Source organism: Erinaceus europaeus, chromosome 12 (genome assembly GCF_950295315.1).
Source record: "Erinaceus europaeus chromosome 12, mEriEur2.1, whole genome shotgun sequence".
NCBI lineage: Eukaryota > Metazoa > Chordata > Mammalia > Eulipotyphla > Erinaceidae > Erinaceus > Erinaceus europaeus.
The window spans coordinates 97,288,155-97,307,651 of record NC_080173.1 but is presented as its reverse complement, the minus strand read 5'-3'; the positions used below and the strand labels follow the sequence as shown (position 1 = coordinate 97,307,651).

Below are 19,497 nucleotides of genomic sequence, written 5' to 3'. Positions count from 1 at the left end.
CCCCCAAACATGTGGACAAGTGCTGCCCCCTAGTGCTACCAACTGGTCCTACACTAGTTGGCCCTATTCCTCATCCAACCTTCAAATTACTTGGGGCTTGTGAACCTTAGCCCTTCCCCCAAAGGAGAGAAACTCCTTACTAAAGAAACTGGGAATTGCCAGAGGAAGATTAAAGCACAAATTAAGATATACCAACCTCACCTCTGGTCTTTCCGCCAGAGTCACTATGTGAAGTATGTCTTCCGGTTTTTGCTCCTCTCTCTCTAAGATTTGTGTGCTTGTGTGTGTATGAGAGAGGAGGAGTGTTGCACCACAGCGCCTGTCTAGCACTTGGGATGCCAGAGACTGAACTCAGGGCCTCATGCTTGAGACTCCAATACTTTATCCACTGTGCAGCCTCCCAGGCCCTCTGTTATTATTTTTTTTTTAATTATTTTAAAGAAACCATAAGGTGTAGTACTCCCTTTTCTAGCTTTCTGCTTAGTCTCCCGTGTTCATTACAGCTAACAGATCTTCAATAAACAGCCAGTCGCCAGAGAGCTGCTGCACTGACACTGGTCTGTGCACACACCTTCAGCGACAGATGCATTCTGAGTTCTCCTATACTCCTTCCCACCTTCCCTCCTAAACTGGCAGCTGGGGCCCCTTTTCCTGTCACAGTTCTGACTTTGATAGTCCTGCCCACACGGGTTGAGTGAACGTAGACAGTGGGGACCATTTCTACTCAGCTGATCTGATAGCTGGTGAAGAAGGGGAAGTCCTATGATGGTGGCACAGTTAGTTGAGCGCACAGGTTACAGTGTACAAGGACCCAGGTTCGAGCCCCCAATCCCCACCTGCAGGGGGAGAGCCTTGCGAGTGGTGAAGCAGGGCTGCAGGTGTCTCTCTCTGTTTCGCTCTCTGTCACCCCCTTCGCTCTTAATTTCTGACCGTCTCTATCCAATAAATAAAGATAATTTAAAAAATGAATCTCTCTCATTAAAAAGAGAGATGTATTGTTAAATGAGAAACTGGGGAATGTTATGCATGTACAAACTATTGTATTTACTGTTGAATGTAAAACATTAATTCCCCAATAAAGAAAGAAATTTAAAAGAGAGAGAGAGAGAGAGAGAGAGGGAAGGGGAAGTCGTAAGCTAGGCAATGGGCTATCAGTAGAAGTCAAGGTGGGCACAGGGTGTCAGTGCCCCGGGTGTGGAAGACCTGCCAGGATCTGGATTATTCATTTCCCTGCTGCCCCGACTGCTCCCGGCTTCACTGATGTCCGCTGCCACCGAGCCAGGCGAAGCTCCTTGCCCGGCTTCTTCTTCCTGGGAAGCTCTGGCTCTGCGTGGAATCTACATCCTCGGTGTCCCGCTCACTCCCGAGCCTGGGCTTAATCCTGGGGAGGCAGGCAGCTCTCGCGTCACGATCCCCTGCAAGGCGCGGCTGAGCGGGCCCAGATAGCAGAGCAGGGCAGAGGCCCGCGCTGATAAGCACACCCCGGGGCTCACCCTCCTTGCGGGGCACCCACAGGGCTCGGCGCCAGCCCCGCCCCACGCCTGGGCGCCCCGCGCCCCGCACGCCTCCCGCACCTCCGCTCCCGCAGGCCCCGCCTCTCGCCAACAGTCCGGCTCCCGCCCTCTCCCGCAGGCCCGTCCACCCCGCACTCCGGCCCTCGCAGGCCCCGCCGCCCCGCCCTCTGCCAACCGCCCCGCCCCGCAGCCTCACTTCCGGGCTGGCGCCCCGCCTCGCCCCGGGCCGGAGCCACCATGGAGCGGCAGGTGAGGGCTCGGCCCGCGGCCCCCGCGGCCCCCGCGGCCCCCGCGCCCCCCGCGCCCCCCGCCGCCCCCGCGGCCCGGGCCGGGCCTGACCCTGCCGTGTCCCCCGCGCAGGTGCTGCTGAGCGAGCCCGAGGAGGCGGCGGCGCTGTACCGGGGCCTCAGCCGCCAGCCCGCGCTGAGCGCCGCCTGCCTGGGCCCCGAGGTCACCACGCAGTACGGGGGCCGCTACCGCACGGTGCACACCGGTGCGTGGCTGCGCGGGAGCCGCGGGCGAGGGGCCGGGGGCGCGCTGCTCGCCGTGCGCGTGTGTGCGGAGCACGGCGGGCTCCGGCGAGGAGCTGGAAGGGAGCCGGCCGGCGGGGTGAGGGTGGGTGCGGGGGCTCACCCCGCGCTCTGCCCTGACGCCTGCACGGCGACCCGGAGTGCCGAGGCTGCTCTAAGCGGCCATCCGCCCCGGCTCTGGAGACCTAGGCTTGTTCTGCCACCGGGTGCTGCCCGTCCTGCACCCGGAATAGAGAGCAGATGAGGGAGGCGGTGCGGGCAGCCCCGGGGAGCAGGAGAGCTGGGGCAGGGCGGGGGCTGTGGCCCAGGTGGGTCAAGGTGACCGGTCTTCCGCTGTTGCTTGCAGAATGGACCCAGAGGGACCTGGAACGCATGGAGAACATCCGATTCTGCCGCCAGTACCTGGTGTTCCACGACGGGGGCTCGGTGGTTTTTGCAGGGCCTGCGGGCAACAGTGTGGAGACCCGGGGGGAGTAAGTTTGAGGACGGGACCGAGGCCACGGCCCCGGCCACCAGGACACCTTTATGAAAGTCTGTGGGTGCAGGTAGCACTCGGGGCGGGCAGGAACCAGGTTCCTGCCCGCCGGGAAGCTCACCTGTCTCTGGTGACATCCCTTGATAAACACTGGAGCTTGCTGCAGACTCGGGTCCAGACCGAGCCCATGCGTCTCAGGGAGGCTGCGGAGAGCAGTGCCTCTGCCCAGGGGGAAGCAAGGCCAGCTGCCTGAGGAGCCAGGAGATTGTGGCCTGTAGGGCAAGGGGGACATAATCCTCACCTTCCTGTCCCCTTCCTCAGGCTGCTGAGCAGAGACTCTCCTTCAGGTGCCATGAAAGCCGTGCTCCGCAAGGCGGGAGGCACAAGCCCTGGGGAGGAGAAACAGTTCCTAGAGGTGAGTCCACCTGCAACCCGCTGACAGGCAGCCAGGGCCTCAGGCCCACAGATGAGGCCTTTGGGGAGGCAGGCAGCCTGACGCCCAGGTGTCCTCAGGTGTGGGAGAAGAACCGGAAGCTCAAGAGCTTGAACCTGTCCGCACTGGAGAAACACGGGCCCGTGTACGAGGATGGTGAGGCGGCTGGCTGGTGAGCAGGCAGGGTGGACAGAAGGGGCGTCGGAGGCCTAGGGCTCCCCCTGATGACCGGCCTTCCTACACCCAGACTGCTTTGGCTGCCTGTCCTGGTCACACTCGGAGACACATTTGTTGTATGTGGCAGAGAAGAAACGCCCCAAGACTGAGTCCTTCTTTCAGACCAAAGCCTTGGATATCAGTGGCAGTGATGATGAGATGGCCAGACCGAAGAAGCCAGACCAAGCTGTCAAGGTGCTCAAGGCCACGGCCAGTTCATCGTGGCCCCACAGGGCAGGACTTAGGAGCTGTGTGCTTCTCCCCACACGTTGTGCCTGTCAGAACTGGGGAGGCATCAGCTTCCGGGAAGCAGGGCAGGGTCTGGCAAACAGCAGCGAGTGTCTTGTGTCCTCAGGGGGATCAGTTCGTATTCTATGAAGATTGGGGAGAAACGATGGTTTCCAAGAGCACTCCTGTGCTCTGTGTGCTGGATGTCGAGAGTGGCAACATCTCTGTGCTTGAGGGTGTTCCAGAGAAGGTGTCCCCTGGACAGGTGAGCGCCGACAGCCCGCCTCACTCCCGGAGTCTGGGGACCTTGCCTGAGCCCTTACCTGTTCGTTCACACCTCCCCTGGGGTCTTGCTTGCAGGCATTCTGGGCGCCCGGAGACACGGGGGTGGTTTTCGTTGGCTGGTGGCACGAGCCCTTCCGGCTGGGCATTCGTTTCTGTTCCAATCGGAGGTGAGCAGGCAGGGCAGGGCAGGGCAGGGACCCTTGCAGCTCAGGCTGGTCTTGAAGCTGAGCATGTCTCTGGTGGTTCCAGGTCAGCTCTGTACTACGTGGACCTCACCAGGGGGCAGTGTGGTAAGTAGCCCACCTGTGCTTTGCTGACACACTGGCCCTGCAAGCCTGCATCGCGCGATGTTCATGTTTCCCTCTGTCCCAGAGCTCCTCTCCGACGACTCTCTGGCTGTCTCTTCTCCCCGACTGAGTCCAGACCAGTGTCGCATCGTCTACCTGCGGTACCCATCTCTGGTCCCCCACCACCAGTGCAGTCAGCTGTGCATGGTGAGCTGTGGGCTGGGGAGGGGGGTCGGCAAGAGGAGGAGCAGGGGAGCACTGAAGGGTCACCTCTGTCTCCCCCCGGGCCCTCAGTGAAGCTCTTGGCCTGGCTGGCAGTGATGGTGTGAGTTCTGCCGGTGCCTCTCTCAAGGCAGGACCCAGAAGTTAAGAGTCCGGCTTGGCTGGGCTTTGCACCCATGTCTGCGAGGATGCCCCTCCCTTGGCTTCTCACCTGCCCTTGGCCATTAGAAGCTGGGATACGGGGGCCAGTTTCAGAGCCCGGGCCCTTACTCAGAGGATTCGGAACCCCGTGTAGAAAGCGGAGGGCCAGGTCTCCAGAGAAGAGAGACGCCAGGCTCCCCGCAGGACCTCCCATTTCTTGTCTGAGACCATGCAGGAAGACGAGGAGCGGCCTAGAGCCCGTACCGGGCGGTTCTGCTGTTCTCCTGGTGGCCTGACCACTGTGTTCTCTTGTAGTATGACTGGTACACCAAGGTCACCTCGGTGGTGGTGGACATCGTGCCGAGGCAGCTGGGAGGTGAGTGACGGAGCCAGCAGCTCTGCTTCCTGCCACCCGCCCTCCTGGTGCGGCATCAGCTGCCTCACCTCTCCCAGGATTCGGCCAGATTTTTTATTTTTGTTTTAGTTTCATTATAGTTATTATTGTTGAAATGGTCTTTTAAAAATGTTTTACTTATCCATTCATTTATTGGACAGATAAAGAGAGAAACCAGGGTGGAAGGGGAAATACTGAGAGAGGCGCCTGCAGCACTTGCTTCACCGATCACAGAGCTTCCCCACCATGAGTGTGTGTGTGGAGGGGTGGGGGGCTTTGAACCCAAGTCCTTGTGCACTGTAACGTGCTCCGACGAGTGTGCCAGCATCCAGCTCCGTCTTTGTCTGCATATGTACCATACAAGGTAGCTAGAGCCACAGCACCAGTCTGACATAAGCAGAACTGGGGATCAAACGTGGGTCCTCGTGCTTGCAAGTCTGGAGCTCTGCTGCCAGGCCGGCCCCCCAGCCGGCCTCCGGAGGAAGTGGGACCATCTTCGTAGGAGGTGGTTCTGGCAGGAGAAACCTGACGGACCCAGAGCTGAGATGAAAGTTCCCAAGTCGGATGAGGATTTAGACGGTGCCACTGCACTTGTCCTGGTTTTCCCAGTGACTGACTAAAGCCAGTGCTCCTTCAAGGGGCCTCAAAAGAGTCCATGGGGCCGGCATGTCCTCCATGGAAGACTCCGAGCCCGGGGAAGCCACATTCTCCCACTCCTCCAGTGCCTTCCCTGACTTCGGTCCAGACAGGCCCTTGACACATTGGGGCCTCTGGAAGGAAGTCTCAGCTAGTGGGCTCCTGTCACCATCTCAGATGCTGACAGCTCTGCTGGGGCTGCTGGGCCACCCTAGAGACACTGCGATTGAGACGCTCTTGTTCTCTCTGCTACCGGCCTAGCCCGGGACCCTAGTGGCCGCCTCCTCTCTGGGTTAATGGGAGCTTGTCTGGGTCCTTGGACCTTGTCCTTGGACAGTGTCCTGGCCTGTCTGAACTCCTGTTTCTTCATCTGTGGAGGGGTGGCTACCTTCATTCAATTTTAGCAAGGGTAGATAGCATAATGGTTATGCAGACTCATGTATGAGACTCCAGAGTCCCAGGTTCAATCCCCTACACCGCCATAAGCCAGGGCTGAGCAGTGCTCTAGTTAAAAACGATAATAATAAAAAAATCGGTGAAGGTCAAATAAATGGTGATAGACTAAAGGGTAGGATTTACTCACTGCTAAGCAGAGTCGTGGATAGTCAGGTAGTGCTGGCTGCTATCGGGAGCCCAGTAAGAGGAGCTCGGAGCGGGCAGGGAGCTGTCTCGGCAGGGTTAGTGCACGTTGTAAACCGGTCGCCTCAGGTTCATTCCCTGGCGCTGCAGAAGACCAGAGCTGTGGTCTCCCTTCCTCTCACTAGGTAGCGAGGGAGGAAAGTAGGGAGCACTCATAGGAACTCCAGTGCGTTTCTTCTGAGGGCCCGGTTTCATCAGAAGCTCCTGCGGCAGGCAGGGCTCTGCGGTCCTCAGCCCTCTCCGCAGCCCCTCCCTCTGGCAGCTCCTCATGCCTCAGCTGTGCCCGTATGCGGGTCAGCCTTTCAGTACAGATGTGAATTTCCCATCTACCCATCTGTGTCACAGTCTTGACCCCACGCCTCCTTCCCTGGGTGTGACCTCAGCCCTCTCACCTTTGCAGAGAACTTCTCTGGTATCTACTGCAGCCTTCTGCCTCTGGGATGTTGGGCAGCTGACAGCCAGAGGGTAGTCTTTGACTCGGCTCAGCGTAGCCAACAGGTAAGGGGCCCTGGCCATGTTAAGAGGGAGCCCCCGTGACCAGCCCCCAGGAACTCCTGGGTGCCTTTTCCTCCTGAGGCAGAACCACTTCCCCTGCCCTCGGCTTTCTAGCTGGGTGAGGAGAGGGCTACCACCGTGTTGGAAATGGGACGGAGCCCTCCTCCTTTGGGGTGTCGTAGCATTTGGTTCTGAGGCCAGCTGAGAGGGACATTCCTTACCTTGTCCAGGGTCACTCAGCAAGTTATATCTGGGCTGGGAATTGAACCCAGGCCCTCAGGCTACCCTCTGCTGCACTGAGAAGCCATTGCCGTATTTGCTGACCTGACCAGGCTTAGGGGTCCTCAGAGGGTAGCGAGGAGGCGGGGCAGGAGGCACGGGACGCTTGGATCTGCTGCCACACGTGGCCTCCCTTTACTTCAGGACCTGTTTGCTGTGGACACCCAGATGGGCAGTGTGATCTCCCTGACGGCCGGTGAGCAGGCCAGCCAGGCCAGGGTGGGGATGGAGCTGAAGCATGCAGGGCACCATTGACTGCCCCACAGCCTTTTCTGACAGGCTCACAAGGCCTCTGGTCACTCACAGACAGACTACCTCCATGCCCAACTCAACCCAGTCCAGACACCCTGCTCAAGCCATTTGCCAAGACTCGCCAGTCATCTCCCTCCCCAAACCTCGGGTGCCCCGTCTCGGTGGGAGACACCTCTGCCACCCCAAGGCCCGAGTGAAGGGCCCCAGGTGGGCCCTTACTGTCCCTCTTCCCCAGGCCTAGTGATTCTGCCCCTAAAGGTCTCTCAAGTCCTGTACCTGCCCTGCTTAACCCGTTCCTTCCAAAGCTACCAAGATAGCAGTTCCAAAACTGCCACATCTCATCTCACAGCCCTGCTTGAACCCCACTGCCCATGACCGGTGCCCTCAACCCTCTGCGCCTGGCTACCACTCCAGCAGGCTGTAGGCACCAGGTGCAGGGTCTGCCATGCTGGTCTGGTTCGCAGCTTGGCGGCTTCGGGCTCAGCTCGAGTCTGCCGCAGACCGAGCGGGAAACTCACCCAGGTCTGTGGGCGGTTGGGTGTTTGTGACACTCTCCCTTTGCTTCCCGGGGGCACCTGGTTACAGAGCCTCCGTTGGGAATGCTGGCTCAGCAGGTGATGGGGGGAAAGGTGGTGACCGCTACCAAGTGCTGGCTGACTTCTGCCCTCCGCAGGGGGCTCAGGTGGAAGCTGGAAGCTGCTCACGGTTGACCGGGACCTCATGGTGGCGCAGTTTTCCACACCCAGCCTCCCCCCGAGCCTAGTGAGTGTTGCTGGGTCCCAGAGCAGGAGGTGGGAGTTCTGTGCAGGCTGTTCCCCAGGTCAAGGAATGGGCCTCTTCAGACTGAAAAACCAGAGTGTAGGGTGTAGCGCAGCGGGTTAAGCGCAGGTGGCGCAAAGTGCAAGGACCAGCGGAAGGATCCCGGTTCCAGCCCCCGGCTCCCCACCTGCAGGGGAGTTGCTTCACAGGCGGTGAAGCAGGTCTGCAGGTGTCTGCTTTTCTCTCCCCCTCTCTGTCTTCCCCTCCTCTCTCCATTTCTGTCCTATCCAACAACGATGACATCAATAACAATGATAATGAAAAGCAAGGGCAACAAAAGGGAAAATAAGTTAATTAATTAATTAAAAAAAAAAAAAAAACACCAAAGTGTAGGTCCATCCCTGCACAGTCCCTGAGCTTCTGCCATCCAGGGAAGGGAAGGCACAGCACGTGGGAGAGTACCCATCCTCCGGAAGAGCAGGGCACAGGAAGACAACAATTCCAAGAAGCTGACCTCTGTGTAGACCAGCTCAGGAGGTCACGCTGTGCCCCCCAGAAGTGGGTAGAGAGCCGGCACAGTGAGACCCACCCATCTCCCGGCCTGTGTAGAGAAGGCCGGCCGGGCAGAAAGACAGCAGCCTGTACTCTGTCCCTGGCAGAAAGTTGGATTCCTGCCGCCTGCGGGAAAGGAGCAGCAGGTGTTGTGGGTGTCCCTGGAGGAAGCCGAGCCCATTCCTGACATCTCCTGGTCCATCCGGGTACTGCAGCCACCCCCAGAGCAAGAGAATGCGCAGTATGGTAAGCTGGTCGGGACAGAGACCAGTTCTGCAGCACAAAGCATTGTATCTGACTGGTCTCACCTGGTGGGGATTCTTGGGGTTACCTCTGCCCTCTTGTGGACTGTCACAGGGAGTAGCATCCCCACATCAGAGCTAAGTATCACCAAGAAAAATTAAAAGTTGTGGAAAGGGGGAGCCTGGCAGTGGCGCAGCGGGTTAAGCGCACGTGGCACAAAACACATGGACCGGCCCCACCTACAGGGGAGTCGCTTTACAGGCGGTGGAAGCCGGTCTGCAGGTGTCTGTCTTTCTCTCCCCCTCTCTGTCTTCCCCATCTCTCTCCGTTTCTCTCTGTCCTATCCAACAACGACATCAATAACAACAACGACGATAAACAAGGGCAACAAAATGGAAAAATAAAGAATGCTTATGCAAAATGTCTTTCATGCCTGAAGGTCCAAAGTCTCGGGTTCAATCCCCCATACCACCATGAACCAGAGCTGAGCAGTGCTTTCAGTGGCCTTTCATCTGTACATCTCATTACAATAAGTATTTTCTTAAAAAAAAGTTGGGGCAAGAATCTTTAGGAAGACAGACTTTGTGTTAGGTCTCTGTACCACACTTTATCCAGAATACCATCCCTGCAGGGGTGGGGCTGCCTGCTACAGCAGGAATCATGAACTTACTGGGGTCCAGGCCTCTGTTCTAGAGGTGAGCCCCAACTAGAGCTGAGGCCTTGGCTGGGGAAACCGTCCGACAGCAGCGCTGGCCCGACTGACCACTGTCCTCTCCCTACAGCTGGCCTCGACTTTGAAGCAATCCTTCTGCAGCCCAGCAACCCTCCAGATAAGAGCCAGGTGCCCATGGTGGTCATGCCACATGGTAGGCAGCTGGCCCAAGAGCCCCTGCCCTCCCTGCGCCCCTGTGGCTGGCTTTCACCCTCTGCTCCCTTTCTGCAGGGGGCCCCCACTCATCTTTTGTCACCGCCTGGATGCTGTTCCCAGCCATGCTTTGCAAGATGGGGTTTGCAGTGCTGCTAGGTGAGTGAGCAGCCCCCAGAGCTCTAGCTGGGGTTAGGATGGGACGTGGCGGGTGGCGGGTGGTGGGGGGTTCCTAAAGTGGACTCGATTCGTGCAAGTTCCATGGGTTCCATCCTAGTCTGCAGTCCTCTCGGCATCCGCGACCTGTTAGCCAGCAGCAGGAGTCGCTCTGGCCCCACTCCGTCATGAAGTACCTGGAGGCTGCCATGGAGAGCACCTTGTGTTCTCTGGGCGGCAGCGCCCGTCTCCTGACCCCTTCTTGACAGTCAGTGCTGCGCCTGCCACTAAGGCTACTTCACAGACAGGGGATTAGACACTAGGAGTGTCACCTGACTTTGTTCCCGCACCCCCGCTCCAGTGAACTATCGTGGCTCCACGGGCTTTGGCCAGGACAGCATCCTCTCCCTCCCGGGCAACGTGGGCCGCCAGGACGTGAAGGATGTCCAGGTAGCAGGGCCGGGGCTTCAGAACAAGCGGGGGGCGCAGCCACGGGAGAGGTGGCTGGCTGCAGTGTCTCTGCTTCCCCTGTAGTTCGCAGTGCAGCAGGTGCTCCAGGAGGAACACTTTGACACAAGCCGGGTGGCCCTGATGGGGGGCTCCCACGGTGGCTTCCTCTCCTGTCACCTGATTGGTCAGTATCCTGAGACCTACAGTGCTTGTGTGACACGCAACCCCGTCATCAACATCGCATCCATGATGGGCTCCACCGATATTCCTGACTGGTGGGTGTGCGCCGCAGAGCCCCAGTGCTCTCTCCACACCACACAGGCGCGACCCCCCACATGCCTCAGCTCCTGGGGCTGAGTCCGCACAAACTCTTACAGGTGCGTTGTGGAGGCCGGCTTCCCCTACAGCAGCGACTGCCTGCCAGACCTCAGCGTGTGGGCTGAGATGCTGGAAAAGTCACCCATTAAGTACACCCCTCAGGTACGCGGCCCCACCCCGACCTGTGCGTGGCCAAGCCGTCCAGGGTGTGGGGCCCGCTTCATCCCTACTCCCCACACTCCCAGGTGAAGACACCACTGCTGCTGATGCTGGGCCAGGAGGACCGGCGAGTGCCTTTCAAGCAGGGCCTGGAGTATTATCGTGCCCTCAAGGCCCGCAAAGTGCCCGTTCGGTGAGTACAGAGGGTCAGGGTGCAGAGGGCACGTGAGCAGGGGAGGACCCTCCCGCCTCTGACACTGCTGCCCCACCCCTTCAGGCTCCTGCTCTACCCCAAAAGCACCCACGCGATGTCAGAGGTGGAGGTGGAGTCGGACAGCTTCATGAATGCCGTGCTCTGGCTGCGGACACACCTGGGCAGCTGAAGCCCTGCCTCTCTCCATGAGCTGCTTGGCCTGCGCCACACGTTGCTTCTGGAGAGCCTCGGGGCCTGGCAGGGCAGCACGAGGCCTCCCGGGCTCTCGGTTGTGTGTCTGGGGACTCGAGGGTTGTGAACAGAGCGTCATAATAAACAAGGACAGTCTGGTTTCTGCTGGAGTTGTGTGCCAAGCCATCCCTTTCCCCCAGCCCTACCACTGGGGTGCAGAGACTAGCCCCGGGGTGGGAGCCGCAGAGTGGGGCTGAAGGAGACCATGAGGCTCATCTGCTGCTTTCTTGGTCGCTGGAACTCTAGCAGCCATGCTCCCTCTGCTTCTTCTCTCCCGTGGAAGTGCCAGGTCCCACCCTTCCTCACCAGCGCATCTAGGGGACTGGTGAGGTCCCCCTCCTCCCTCCCTCCCTCGCTGTCCGTAGCAGAGTCCACTGGGCTCAAACCCCCCAGACCCTAGCTGGGAGTGGTCTACATGTCCCCTAGGAGCAAAGGCTAAGAATCACCCTGCACAGGTATGGAGAGGCAAGGTAGCTTTATGTCTGACAGGAGGCTTTGTCCTCACCAAGGTCCCTGGATTGTGGCTGACCTAGCCCAGCCTCATGACCTTGTGAATCCAGTCAGTAAACACAGAGACTCGGATGAAGACAGCTGGCCAGCGGGACCGAGCGCACACTCGGTTGGGAATTATGATTCCCTCCAGGACCCAGCAGTCATGGGTAAAGCAGGCAAGTGGGCCCCCGTAGTCACCCTGGTAAGTGAGAGAAGCAGTGAGGGGTGCTGCACCGTGGCAGAGACCAGCCCCCTGACGGTGGGGTAGAACACTGTCCAGGCTGGCCAGCGCCCGGCTCCTGACCTCACAGGCCCCCACGGAGGCCAGCAGCCCTTCCGTACACATCTCCGTCTCCTGCACGCGCCCCTTGTGCCTGACGTTACATTCTTGGTTGGAGATGACCCGCAGTGAGGCCACGTTTAGGACTTTGCTGTTACCTGTCCCTGCGGTGGAGGGCACGGAAGGTGAGGGCATTCAGTAGGAATCAAGCCTGGCTCCAGCTTGGTCCGAGCCCTTGAACCTTGTTCTTTTTTTTTATTTATTTTTTATTTATTCCCTTTTGTTGTCCTTGTTGTTTTGGTGTTGTTATTGATGTCATTGTTGTTGGGTAGGACAGAGAGAAATGGAGAGAGGAGGGGAAGACAGAGAGGGGGAGAGAAAGACAGACACCCGCAGACCTGCTTCACCGCCTGTGAAGTGACTCCCCTGCAGGTGGGGAGCCTTGCGCGGTCCTTGCGCTTTGCGCCACACCACGTGTGCTTAGCCCGCGGCGCTACCACCGGACTCGACTCCCGCACCTTGTTCTTACCTCTGGTCTCACCCCAGCCTGCAATCTCACACTTGGTCCTTGGCGGCACCACATACCGCTCTGGCGGTAGGCAGATCAGGGCCACACGCTGGTTTAGGGTCACAGGCCTTTAGCAGCAGTGAAGACACTCAGGGCCTTGGCCACAAGGCCCAGCCCCGCCTCACCCCTCTTGATTTGTCACCAACCTCTCCAGCTTGAGCATGAGTAGCTGAGAGCCGGCGGGCCCACACACCATCTTGATCACGGGGATCTGCTGCAGGTCTGGCTCCCCGGGCTGTGGGCTCTGGAACAGGGTTCCCAACCACACCTCATAGCCAGTGAGGGGCACGTGGCTGGGAGAGAAGCTCTGCTGAGTCATCTGTGACTCACTCTGCTGCCCCTTGGGTCACCTGCTGGCTTTCCCAGGGAGGGGAGGGCGACTAGGGGCAAGACGAAGACAGGAGGTGAGACAGGAGGTGTCCAGTTGCAAAGAAGGCTCACCAGGAGGAGAAGCACTGCCGGGCAGTCAGTACCCACTGCTGGTTCACCAAGGATCCGCCACAGAAATGCTGGCCCTGCCTGGGAGAGCGCACGTGCAAACGGGGGTCCTGTGTGCCAGCGGAAGCCAGAGGCCAGACCCCCGGGGCCCTGGGCCAGGGCGAGGCCTCACCGGTTGCGCAGGCTGACGGTCCAGGGAGAGTTCCCGGGCTGGCCCCCCACCACCCGCAGCCGGGCGCCCACGTGGTGCTGGCGAGTCACCCTCTGGCCACAGTTCTCAAAGGACACCGGCTCTGGGGGTGGCACGGGCTGGATGAAGCCCCGGTGGGGTGGACACAGTGGGCAGGGGCAGAGCCTTCAGTGGGCCGGGAGCTCACCCGAAGGCTCCAGGATGGATGGCGGCCGGTCATCATCTGCAAGACGCAAGTTCGCGGGGTCAGGGCCCCGGCCTGGGGTGCTGGGGGCGGGGGAGGGTCTGCTGGCGCTCACCGCAGCGGTTTAGAGCACAGTAGTCGAAAGGGGTCCCGGGGTCTGTGGTGTAGCACCAGGGCCCGTGGCTGTCCCCGTCGGGGTTCCTGCAAAAGTTCTCCTCCAGCTGGGCGTGTGGGGCGGAGGCGGGCGTGAACCTGCACGGAGGGGAGGCGAGCCCACCGCTCACGCAGGAAGCCCCGCGCCTGGGGCGCCGCCCGGGGCTGGGCCTGGGACTCACTGCGGCTTATGCGGCGTGTCCGCCGCCCAGCGCTGGCACCGGGTGCCCTTGCGGGTCCTGCTCACTGAGCCGCGGTACTGCTCGCCCGATCCTCGGTAGCAATCTGGGCGCGGGGGCGGGGAGGCGGGTGTCAGGTGCCTGGGCGCCCCGTCCCCGTCCCCGTCCCCCCAAACCCCGGCCTCCAGCCCGGCTCGCCTCTCACCCTGCGGCCGCACATCGTCCACACAGCGTCGGATCTGGTAGCAGAAGGCCACGCGCATGCCGGGCCGCGACGTGAAGCACCACGGTGCCTCCGAGCCGTCGGGATTCCGGCAGTAGTTCTCCCGAAGGTCCCTGGGAGGCGCCCGCCTCAGTCGGCCCCGCCGCCACGGACACGGACACGCCCCGTTCAGTCCCAGCCACTCCCCAAGCAACCCCCCCACCCCGCCACGGGCCACGCCCCCAAGCAAAACCCTGTCCACGACCACGCCCCCGCAACCCCCGTCGACCACGCCCACTCAGTCCCGGGCACGCCCCCGCCGCCACAGGCCACGCCCCAAACAAAACCTTTCCACGACCACGCCCACTCAGTCCCGGGCACGCCCTGCCGCCACAGGCCACGCCCCCAAACAAAACCATTCCGCGACCACGCCCCCGCACACCGTCGACCACGCCCACTCAGCCCCGGGCACGCCCCCGCCGCCACAGGCCACGCCCCAAACAAAACCTTTCCACGACCACGCCCACTCAGCCCCGGGCACGCCCTGCCGCCACAGACCACGCCCCCAAACAAAACCTTTCCACGGCCACGCCCCCGCCCCGTCGACCACGCCCACTCCGCCCCGGGCACGCCCCCAAACAAAACCTTTCCACGGCCACGCCCCCGCCCCGTCGACCACGCCCACTCCGCCCCGGGCACGCCCCCAAACAAAACCTTTCCACGGCCACGCCCCCGCCCCCGTCGACCACGCCCACTCAGCCCCGGGCACGCCCCCGCCCCCACAAGCCACGCCCCGTTCAGTCCGAGCCAGCCACTCCCTAAGCAAACCCCTCCCCCCCGCGCCACGGGCCACGCCCCCAAGCAAAACCTGTCCACGACCACGCCCCCGCAGCCCTGTAGACCACGCCCACTGAGCCCCGGGCACGCCCCGCCGCCACAGGCCACGCCCCTTAGGCTCCGGGCACGCGCCTGCGTACTTGCACGCGTATTTCTCGGGCGCGAAGCGGTGCTGGTGTGGGCTCTGCGCGTCCCAGCGCTGGCAGGGCACGCCCGCCGCCGTGGTGTTGGCTGTGCCCCGGTAGCCCTCGCCCTTCCCGCGGAAGCAGCTGAACGTCATGTCCTCGAGGCGCGGCGGTGCCGTGGCCCCTTGGAAGCACCCCGAGCAGGACTAAGGTCTGGCCGGGGCTCCCGCTGGACGCTGCAGCGGTCGCTGCCCGCACCCGCCTCCCGCACACCCCCGGGAGCCTACCGCACGGCTGCAGGCCGCAGAACTCCCGCTTGACGTGCGGGTCGGTGGTATAGCACCAGGGCCTCTCAGACCCGTCCGGATTCCGACAATAGTTGTCGTCCAGATGCTTGTCCTGGAACCTGAAGCGGGAAGGCCGGGAGCCTGGGTGTAGCCCAAAGCAGGGACCCCCTTCGGAGCCCACCTGGAGCCCGGGGCGCACCGCGCGCACTTGCTGGGTTCGAAGGGGTGCGGGTGCGGGTGCTGCAGGTCCCAGCGCTGACACTCGCGTCCGGACTCCGTGTGGTCCACTGCCCCGCGGTAGTCTTCCCCGTTGCACCGAAAGCAGGCGGCTGGGGACGGGGAGGGGTGAGGGCAAGGCTGGGGGCGAGCTCCTCCAGCTCAGGATGCCCTGGGCTGCTGCTTACCGTCCAGGCAGGACTTGACGCCGCAGCTCTGGAAGCGCACGGAACTGTCTGTGGTGTAGCACCAGGGACCACCGGGGTCCTTGTCAGGGTTTCTGCAGAAGTTCTCCTCCAAGCCATTCTGGAATGTGGGCCTGTACCTGGGGACAGGGAGCTAAGGCAGTGCTGGCGGGTGAGCGGTTCTGGGTCAGTCAGGTACAGGCTGAAGAATTCTTTTTTTTTTTTTTTTTGGCCTCCAGGGTTATTGCTAGGACTCGGTGCTGGCATTGCGAATCCACTGCTCCTGGAGGCTATTTCCCCCCCATTTTTGTTGCCCTTGTTATTATTATTGTTGTTATTAATGCCGTTGTTGTTGGATAGGACAGAAAGAAATGGAGAGAGGAAGGGAAGACAGAGAGGGGGAGAGAAAGATAGACACCTGCAGACCTGCTTCACCATCTGTGAAGCGACTCTCCTGCAGGTGGGGAGCCGGGGGTTCGAACCCGGATCCTTACTCCGGCCCTTGCGCTTTGCGCCACGTGCACTTAACCCACTGCGCTACCGCCAGACTCCCTCTTTTTTTTTTTTTTAATTCTTTATTTATTTATTGGATAGAGACAGGTAGAAATTGAGTGGGAAGGGGGTGATAGAGAAGAAGAGAAACAGAGAGACGCATGCAGCCCTGCTTCACCACTTGTGACGCTTTCCCCTTACAGGTGGGGACCAAGGGACCGAACCTGGGTCCTTGCACATTGTAACCTGTGCACTCAGCCAGGTGCACCACCACCCGGCCGCCAGGCTGAAGAATTCTTTCTCACTTGTGGTCATGGGGAAACTTCTGAGTCCATCGCTGACAGGTTAGGCCCCCTGAGGTGACTGACACAGCTCCCCTATATTGGGTCCCGATGTCCATGATACATGCTCGCACATAAGCTGGAAAAAAAAGACAGCTGGTTATAGGTCTAGGGAGACAGCATAATGGTTATGTAGAAGACTTTCATGCCTTGAGGTTCTGAGGTCCCAGGTTCAATCCCCAGAAACACAATAAGCCAGAGCTGAGCAGGGCTCTGGTCTTTCTGTATCGTTCTTCTCTCACTCTTCTTTCTCGTTAAAATAATACACATATATTTAAATATTCATTTATTCTTTTGTTGCCCTTGTTGTTTTATTGTTGTGATTATTATTGTCGTCATTGTTGGATAGGACAGAAAGAAATAGAGAGAGGAGGGGAAGAGAAAGATAGACACCTGCAGACCTGCTCACCGCCTGTGAAGCGACTCCCCTGCAGGTGACGAGTGGGGGGCTTGATCCGGGACCCTTATACCGGTCCTTACATTTCTCACCACATGCGCTTAACCCTCTGCGTTACCACCCAACTCCTTATTATTATTTTTTTTTTCACCAGAGCACCACTCAGCTCTGGATTATGGTGGTGCAAGGGATTGAACCTGAGACTTTGGAGCCTCAGGCATGGGAGTCTTTTTGCATAACCATTATGCTGTCTACCCCTGCCCAAAACAGAGTATTTTTAAAAAGCAGTCTAGAGTGAAAGCAACCAATAGGACATACAAGTCGATTTTAGGGGGGGGGGGGGGAGTCAGCTGGTTACTAAAATCTGAGGCCCTGGCAGCCCTTTTCCAGGGCCCCCTTCTATGCACTGGCTTACCTTTCTTTTGGAAGAGGTCGCAGGCCCCAGAAGGCTGTAGCTGGGTGTGGGGTGAGTGCTGGGTCCACCGCAGTAGTTGGCAGCCCTTGCTGCTCACATTGTAGTGGAAGGCCCTGGGGGCAGGAGGCGCAGGGTCACCCAGTGGCCACATCCCGGCTCCCCGGCTGCTTTAGGTCATGTGGCTCCTCACCTGCAGGACATTTGGGTCACACAGTGTTTCGCACACTCCTCCACATTCTCCACGTTCTCTTGCCAAGGTCCGGGCTCTTCAACATGCTGCAGTTCTGTACCCCGGAGCACCTGGAACTCATTCAAGGGTGAGCGCTGCCCTGCAGGGTGGGCACGCATGTCAGTGCATGTACATTAACATGCTCACACTTCATTCAGGACACAAGATCTTGGGGAGGGGTCCTAGAGCACACTCAGAGACCAGACTGCTGCATAGATTGGGAGAACTGGGTTCCTATGCAGGCCCAGGTGGCACGGGGGGGGGGGGGGGCAGTGCTGAACTCTCAGGCGTGAGGGCCTATGTTGGATCCCTGACATTGCATGGACTGAAATGATGCTCTGGTTCTCTCTCTCCTTTCCCCCATTTTTCTCATGAATAAATAAATAGCCATTGTTTCAAAAGTAGGCCCAGATATGTTATCTATCAACAATGGTCTGGGGGCCGGGTGGTGGAGCATCCAGTTAAGTGCACATAGTACAAAGCGCAAGGACCTGCATGAGGATCCTGGTTCAAGCCCCCAGCTCTCCACTTGTGGGGGGGTTGCTTCACAAGCGGTGAAGCAGGCTGCAGGTGTCAATATTTCTCCCTCTCTATCTCCCCCTCTCCTCTCAATTTCTCTCTGTCCTATAAAAAAAAAAAGTCTGATTTATGGAAAACATACTAGGCTTAGGAAACACACAAACACACACAGACACACACACACACACACACACACACATATATACAGGGAAACAACACAGTGGTTTACACAACAGACTTTCATGGCTAAAGCAAAAGAGGTTCCAGGTTCATTCCCCAGTATCACCATAGGCCAGAGTTGTGCTCTGGTTAAAAAAAGGCATGCATGCCTCAAAACCACAGAAGAAATTCTTTTTTTTTTTATTTTAAAAGATTTTATTTATTTATGAGAAAGATAGGAGGAGAGAGAAAGAACCAGACATCCCTCTGGCACATGTGCTGCCAGGGAGTGAACTCAGGACCTCATGCTTGAGAGTCCAAAGCCTTGTCACTGTGCCACCTCCCAGAACACACACAGAAGATAGTAGGCAAGGTGTTACTGAGGCTGCCCAGCTCTGAGCAAGATCCATGGTCACTCACTGCTCCCTGCTTAGAAGAGGAGAGACCCACTGTCTTAAAGAGCAGGGTGGCTCTGGGAATGGGGCCCTTTTCTGAAGACAGTGGGAGATCAGGCAAGGGTGGGGGGCACTCACCATGGACTCCTGAACACTGGGTCAACATCAGCAAGAGTGGGAGCCACCCCATCCTCCTGCCTGGAAGCTGCACTGTGACCCACTACAGAACCATCCGGGAAGTTGTGAAACCTGTCCCAAGGGGATTGGGTGACTCTGGCTCCACACCCCCCATTCCAGGCCTGCTGGGACCAGGTCTGAGACCCAATGGCAGGAATGGAGGTGGGACCAGGCCTCTGACCCCTGAGTGAGGTGAAGGGCCCTCATGCTGGCCCGGCCAGTGTCTGAAAGGCTTTTTCTATATGTAGGGCCAGGGCCAGGGTTGGGAAAGTGGAGATAGTTGGGTTGGAGGGGCTGGCGCCGGTGGCCTAGACTGCTGTGGAGGGAAGGGCAGTGCTCACTGGGGAGCTGCCAGAGTCCTGGACTGCCGCCCTCGGGCAGTGATGCAAGACTTCTCTGAGTCTCAGCTTTCCCTTACTGCTTTTTCTTTCTTTCTTTTAAATATTTATTTATTTATTCCCTTTTGTTGCCCTTGTTTTATTGTTGTCGTGATTGATGTCGTCATTGTTAGGAAGGACAAAGAGAAATGGAAAAAGGAGGGAAAGACAGAGAGGGGGAGAGAAAGACAGACACCTGCAGACCTGCTTTACCGCTTGTGAAGTGACTCCCCTGCAGGTGGGGAGCCGGGGGCTCGAACCGCGATCTTAAGCAGGTCCTTGTGCTTTGCGCCACCTGCGCTTAATCTGCTGCGCGGTCCCGCCCGTCTCCCTCTTGCTGCCTTTTCTGGGCTGACCCTTTTTGATGACTTACAGTCTCAGGGTAAAGTAAAGCATGTCGTCCCTTTCCCTGGCACCAAAGGCTAGTGAGGCTTCTCTCACCTGGTCAGAGGTGCCAGCCACCCTGCCCCCCACAGAGGTACCAAGCAGGGAAGGGGAGCGATCCACCTGTCTGGCCCAGAGGTGGGGGGGGGGGGTGACAAGTATGGGGACCCTGGTAGCAGAGTCCTTTCAGAGTCCTAGGGGGCCTCTGGGCGGGGCCGTCAAGCATGGGTAGGATCGGGATGGATGGCCTGGCCTGGGACTCCCGGGACCTTGCGTTCCCGCACTGCGGGCAAGACACCCGGG

At 59.3% G+C, this 19,497-nt stretch overlaps 2 protein-coding genes across 4 annotated transcripts; one reads left to right on the top strand and one right to left on the bottom strand.

The window, feature by feature from the left end:
* The first annotated feature begins 1,669 nt into the window (after positions 1-1,669).
* APEH (acylaminoacyl-peptide hydrolase) lies at positions 1,670-11,074 on the top strand. The gene is made up of 22 exons (XM_007527253.3): positions 1,670-1,763; positions 1,875-2,007; positions 2,391-2,517; positions 2,841-2,934; positions 3,033-3,108; positions 3,200-3,363; positions 3,524-3,661; positions 3,757-3,848; positions 3,931-3,971; positions 4,054-4,175; positions 4,647-4,707; positions 6,401-6,498; positions 6,919-6,970; positions 7,700-7,788; positions 8,445-8,583; positions 9,363-9,446; positions 9,524-9,604; positions 9,963-10,051; positions 10,136-10,326; positions 10,429-10,531; positions 10,615-10,721; positions 10,806-11,074. The coding sequence occupies exons 1-22, from the start codon at positions 1,752-1,754 to the stop codon at positions 10,909-10,911; spliced, it is 2,199 nt and encodes a 732-aa protein (XP_007527315.1). The 5' UTR covers positions 1,670-1,751; the 3' UTR covers positions 10,912-11,074.
* Positions 11,075-11,431: 357 nt separating this feature from the next.
* On the bottom strand, positions 11,432-19,372 carry MST1 (macrophage stimulating 1). 3 transcript variants are annotated; one of them, XM_060204729.1, is made up of 18 exons: positions 19,252-19,372; positions 17,145-17,283; positions 16,955-17,067; positions 16,107-16,221; positions 15,313-15,449; positions 15,117-15,237; positions 14,909-15,027; positions 14,637-14,805; positions 13,663-13,793; positions 13,461-13,563; positions 13,241-13,377; positions 13,129-13,164; positions 12,924-13,044; positions 12,755-12,832; positions 12,460-12,606; positions 12,275-12,381; positions 11,770-11,909; positions 11,432-11,664 (listed from the first exon to the last, which is right to left on the bottom strand). In XM_060204729.1, exons 2-18 carry the CDS (start codon positions 17,153-17,155, stop codon positions 11,503-11,505), a joined length of 1,947 nt encoding a protein of 648 aa, XP_060060712.1. In that variant the 5' UTR covers positions 17,156-17,283; positions 19,252-19,372; the 3' UTR covers positions 11,432-11,502. The 3 variants fall into 3 exon arrangements, with proteins under 3 accessions (XP_060060712.1, XP_060060713.1, XP_007527316.1); XM_060204730.1 differs by lacking the exon at positions 19,252-19,372 and adding an exon at positions 19,184-19,205; XM_007527254.3 differs by lacking the exon at positions 19,252-19,372 and adding an exon at positions 18,395-18,752.
* Positions 19,373-19,497: the final 125 nt, after the last annotated feature.

Excerpts from the sequence above, each read along its gene's own strand:
- APEH (XM_007527253.3), top strand. Across the intron at positions 3,662-3,756 it reads AGAAGGTGTCCCCTGGACAG|GCATTCTGGGCGCCCGGAGA; the intron begins GTGAGCGCCGAC and ends TCTTGCTTGCAG. Across the intron at positions 4,708-6,400 it reads CGTGCCGAGGCAGCTGGGAG|AGAACTTCTCTGGTATCTAC; the intron begins GTGAGTGACGGA and ends TCACCTTTGCAG.
- MST1 (XM_007527254.3), bottom strand. The coding sequence starts at position 18,446 with ATGGGGTGGCTCCCACTCTTGCTGATGTTGACCCAGTGTTCAGGAGTC. Across the intron at positions 16,222-16,954 it reads CGACCTCTTCCAAAAGAAAG|CTTATGTGCGAGCATGTATC; the intron begins GTAAGCCAGTGC and ends TTTTTTTTCCAG. Across the intron at positions 13,794-14,636 it reads CCCGAGAAATACGCGTGCAA|GGACCTTCGGGAGAACTACT; the intron begins GTACGCAGGCGC and ends GGCGCCTCCCAG.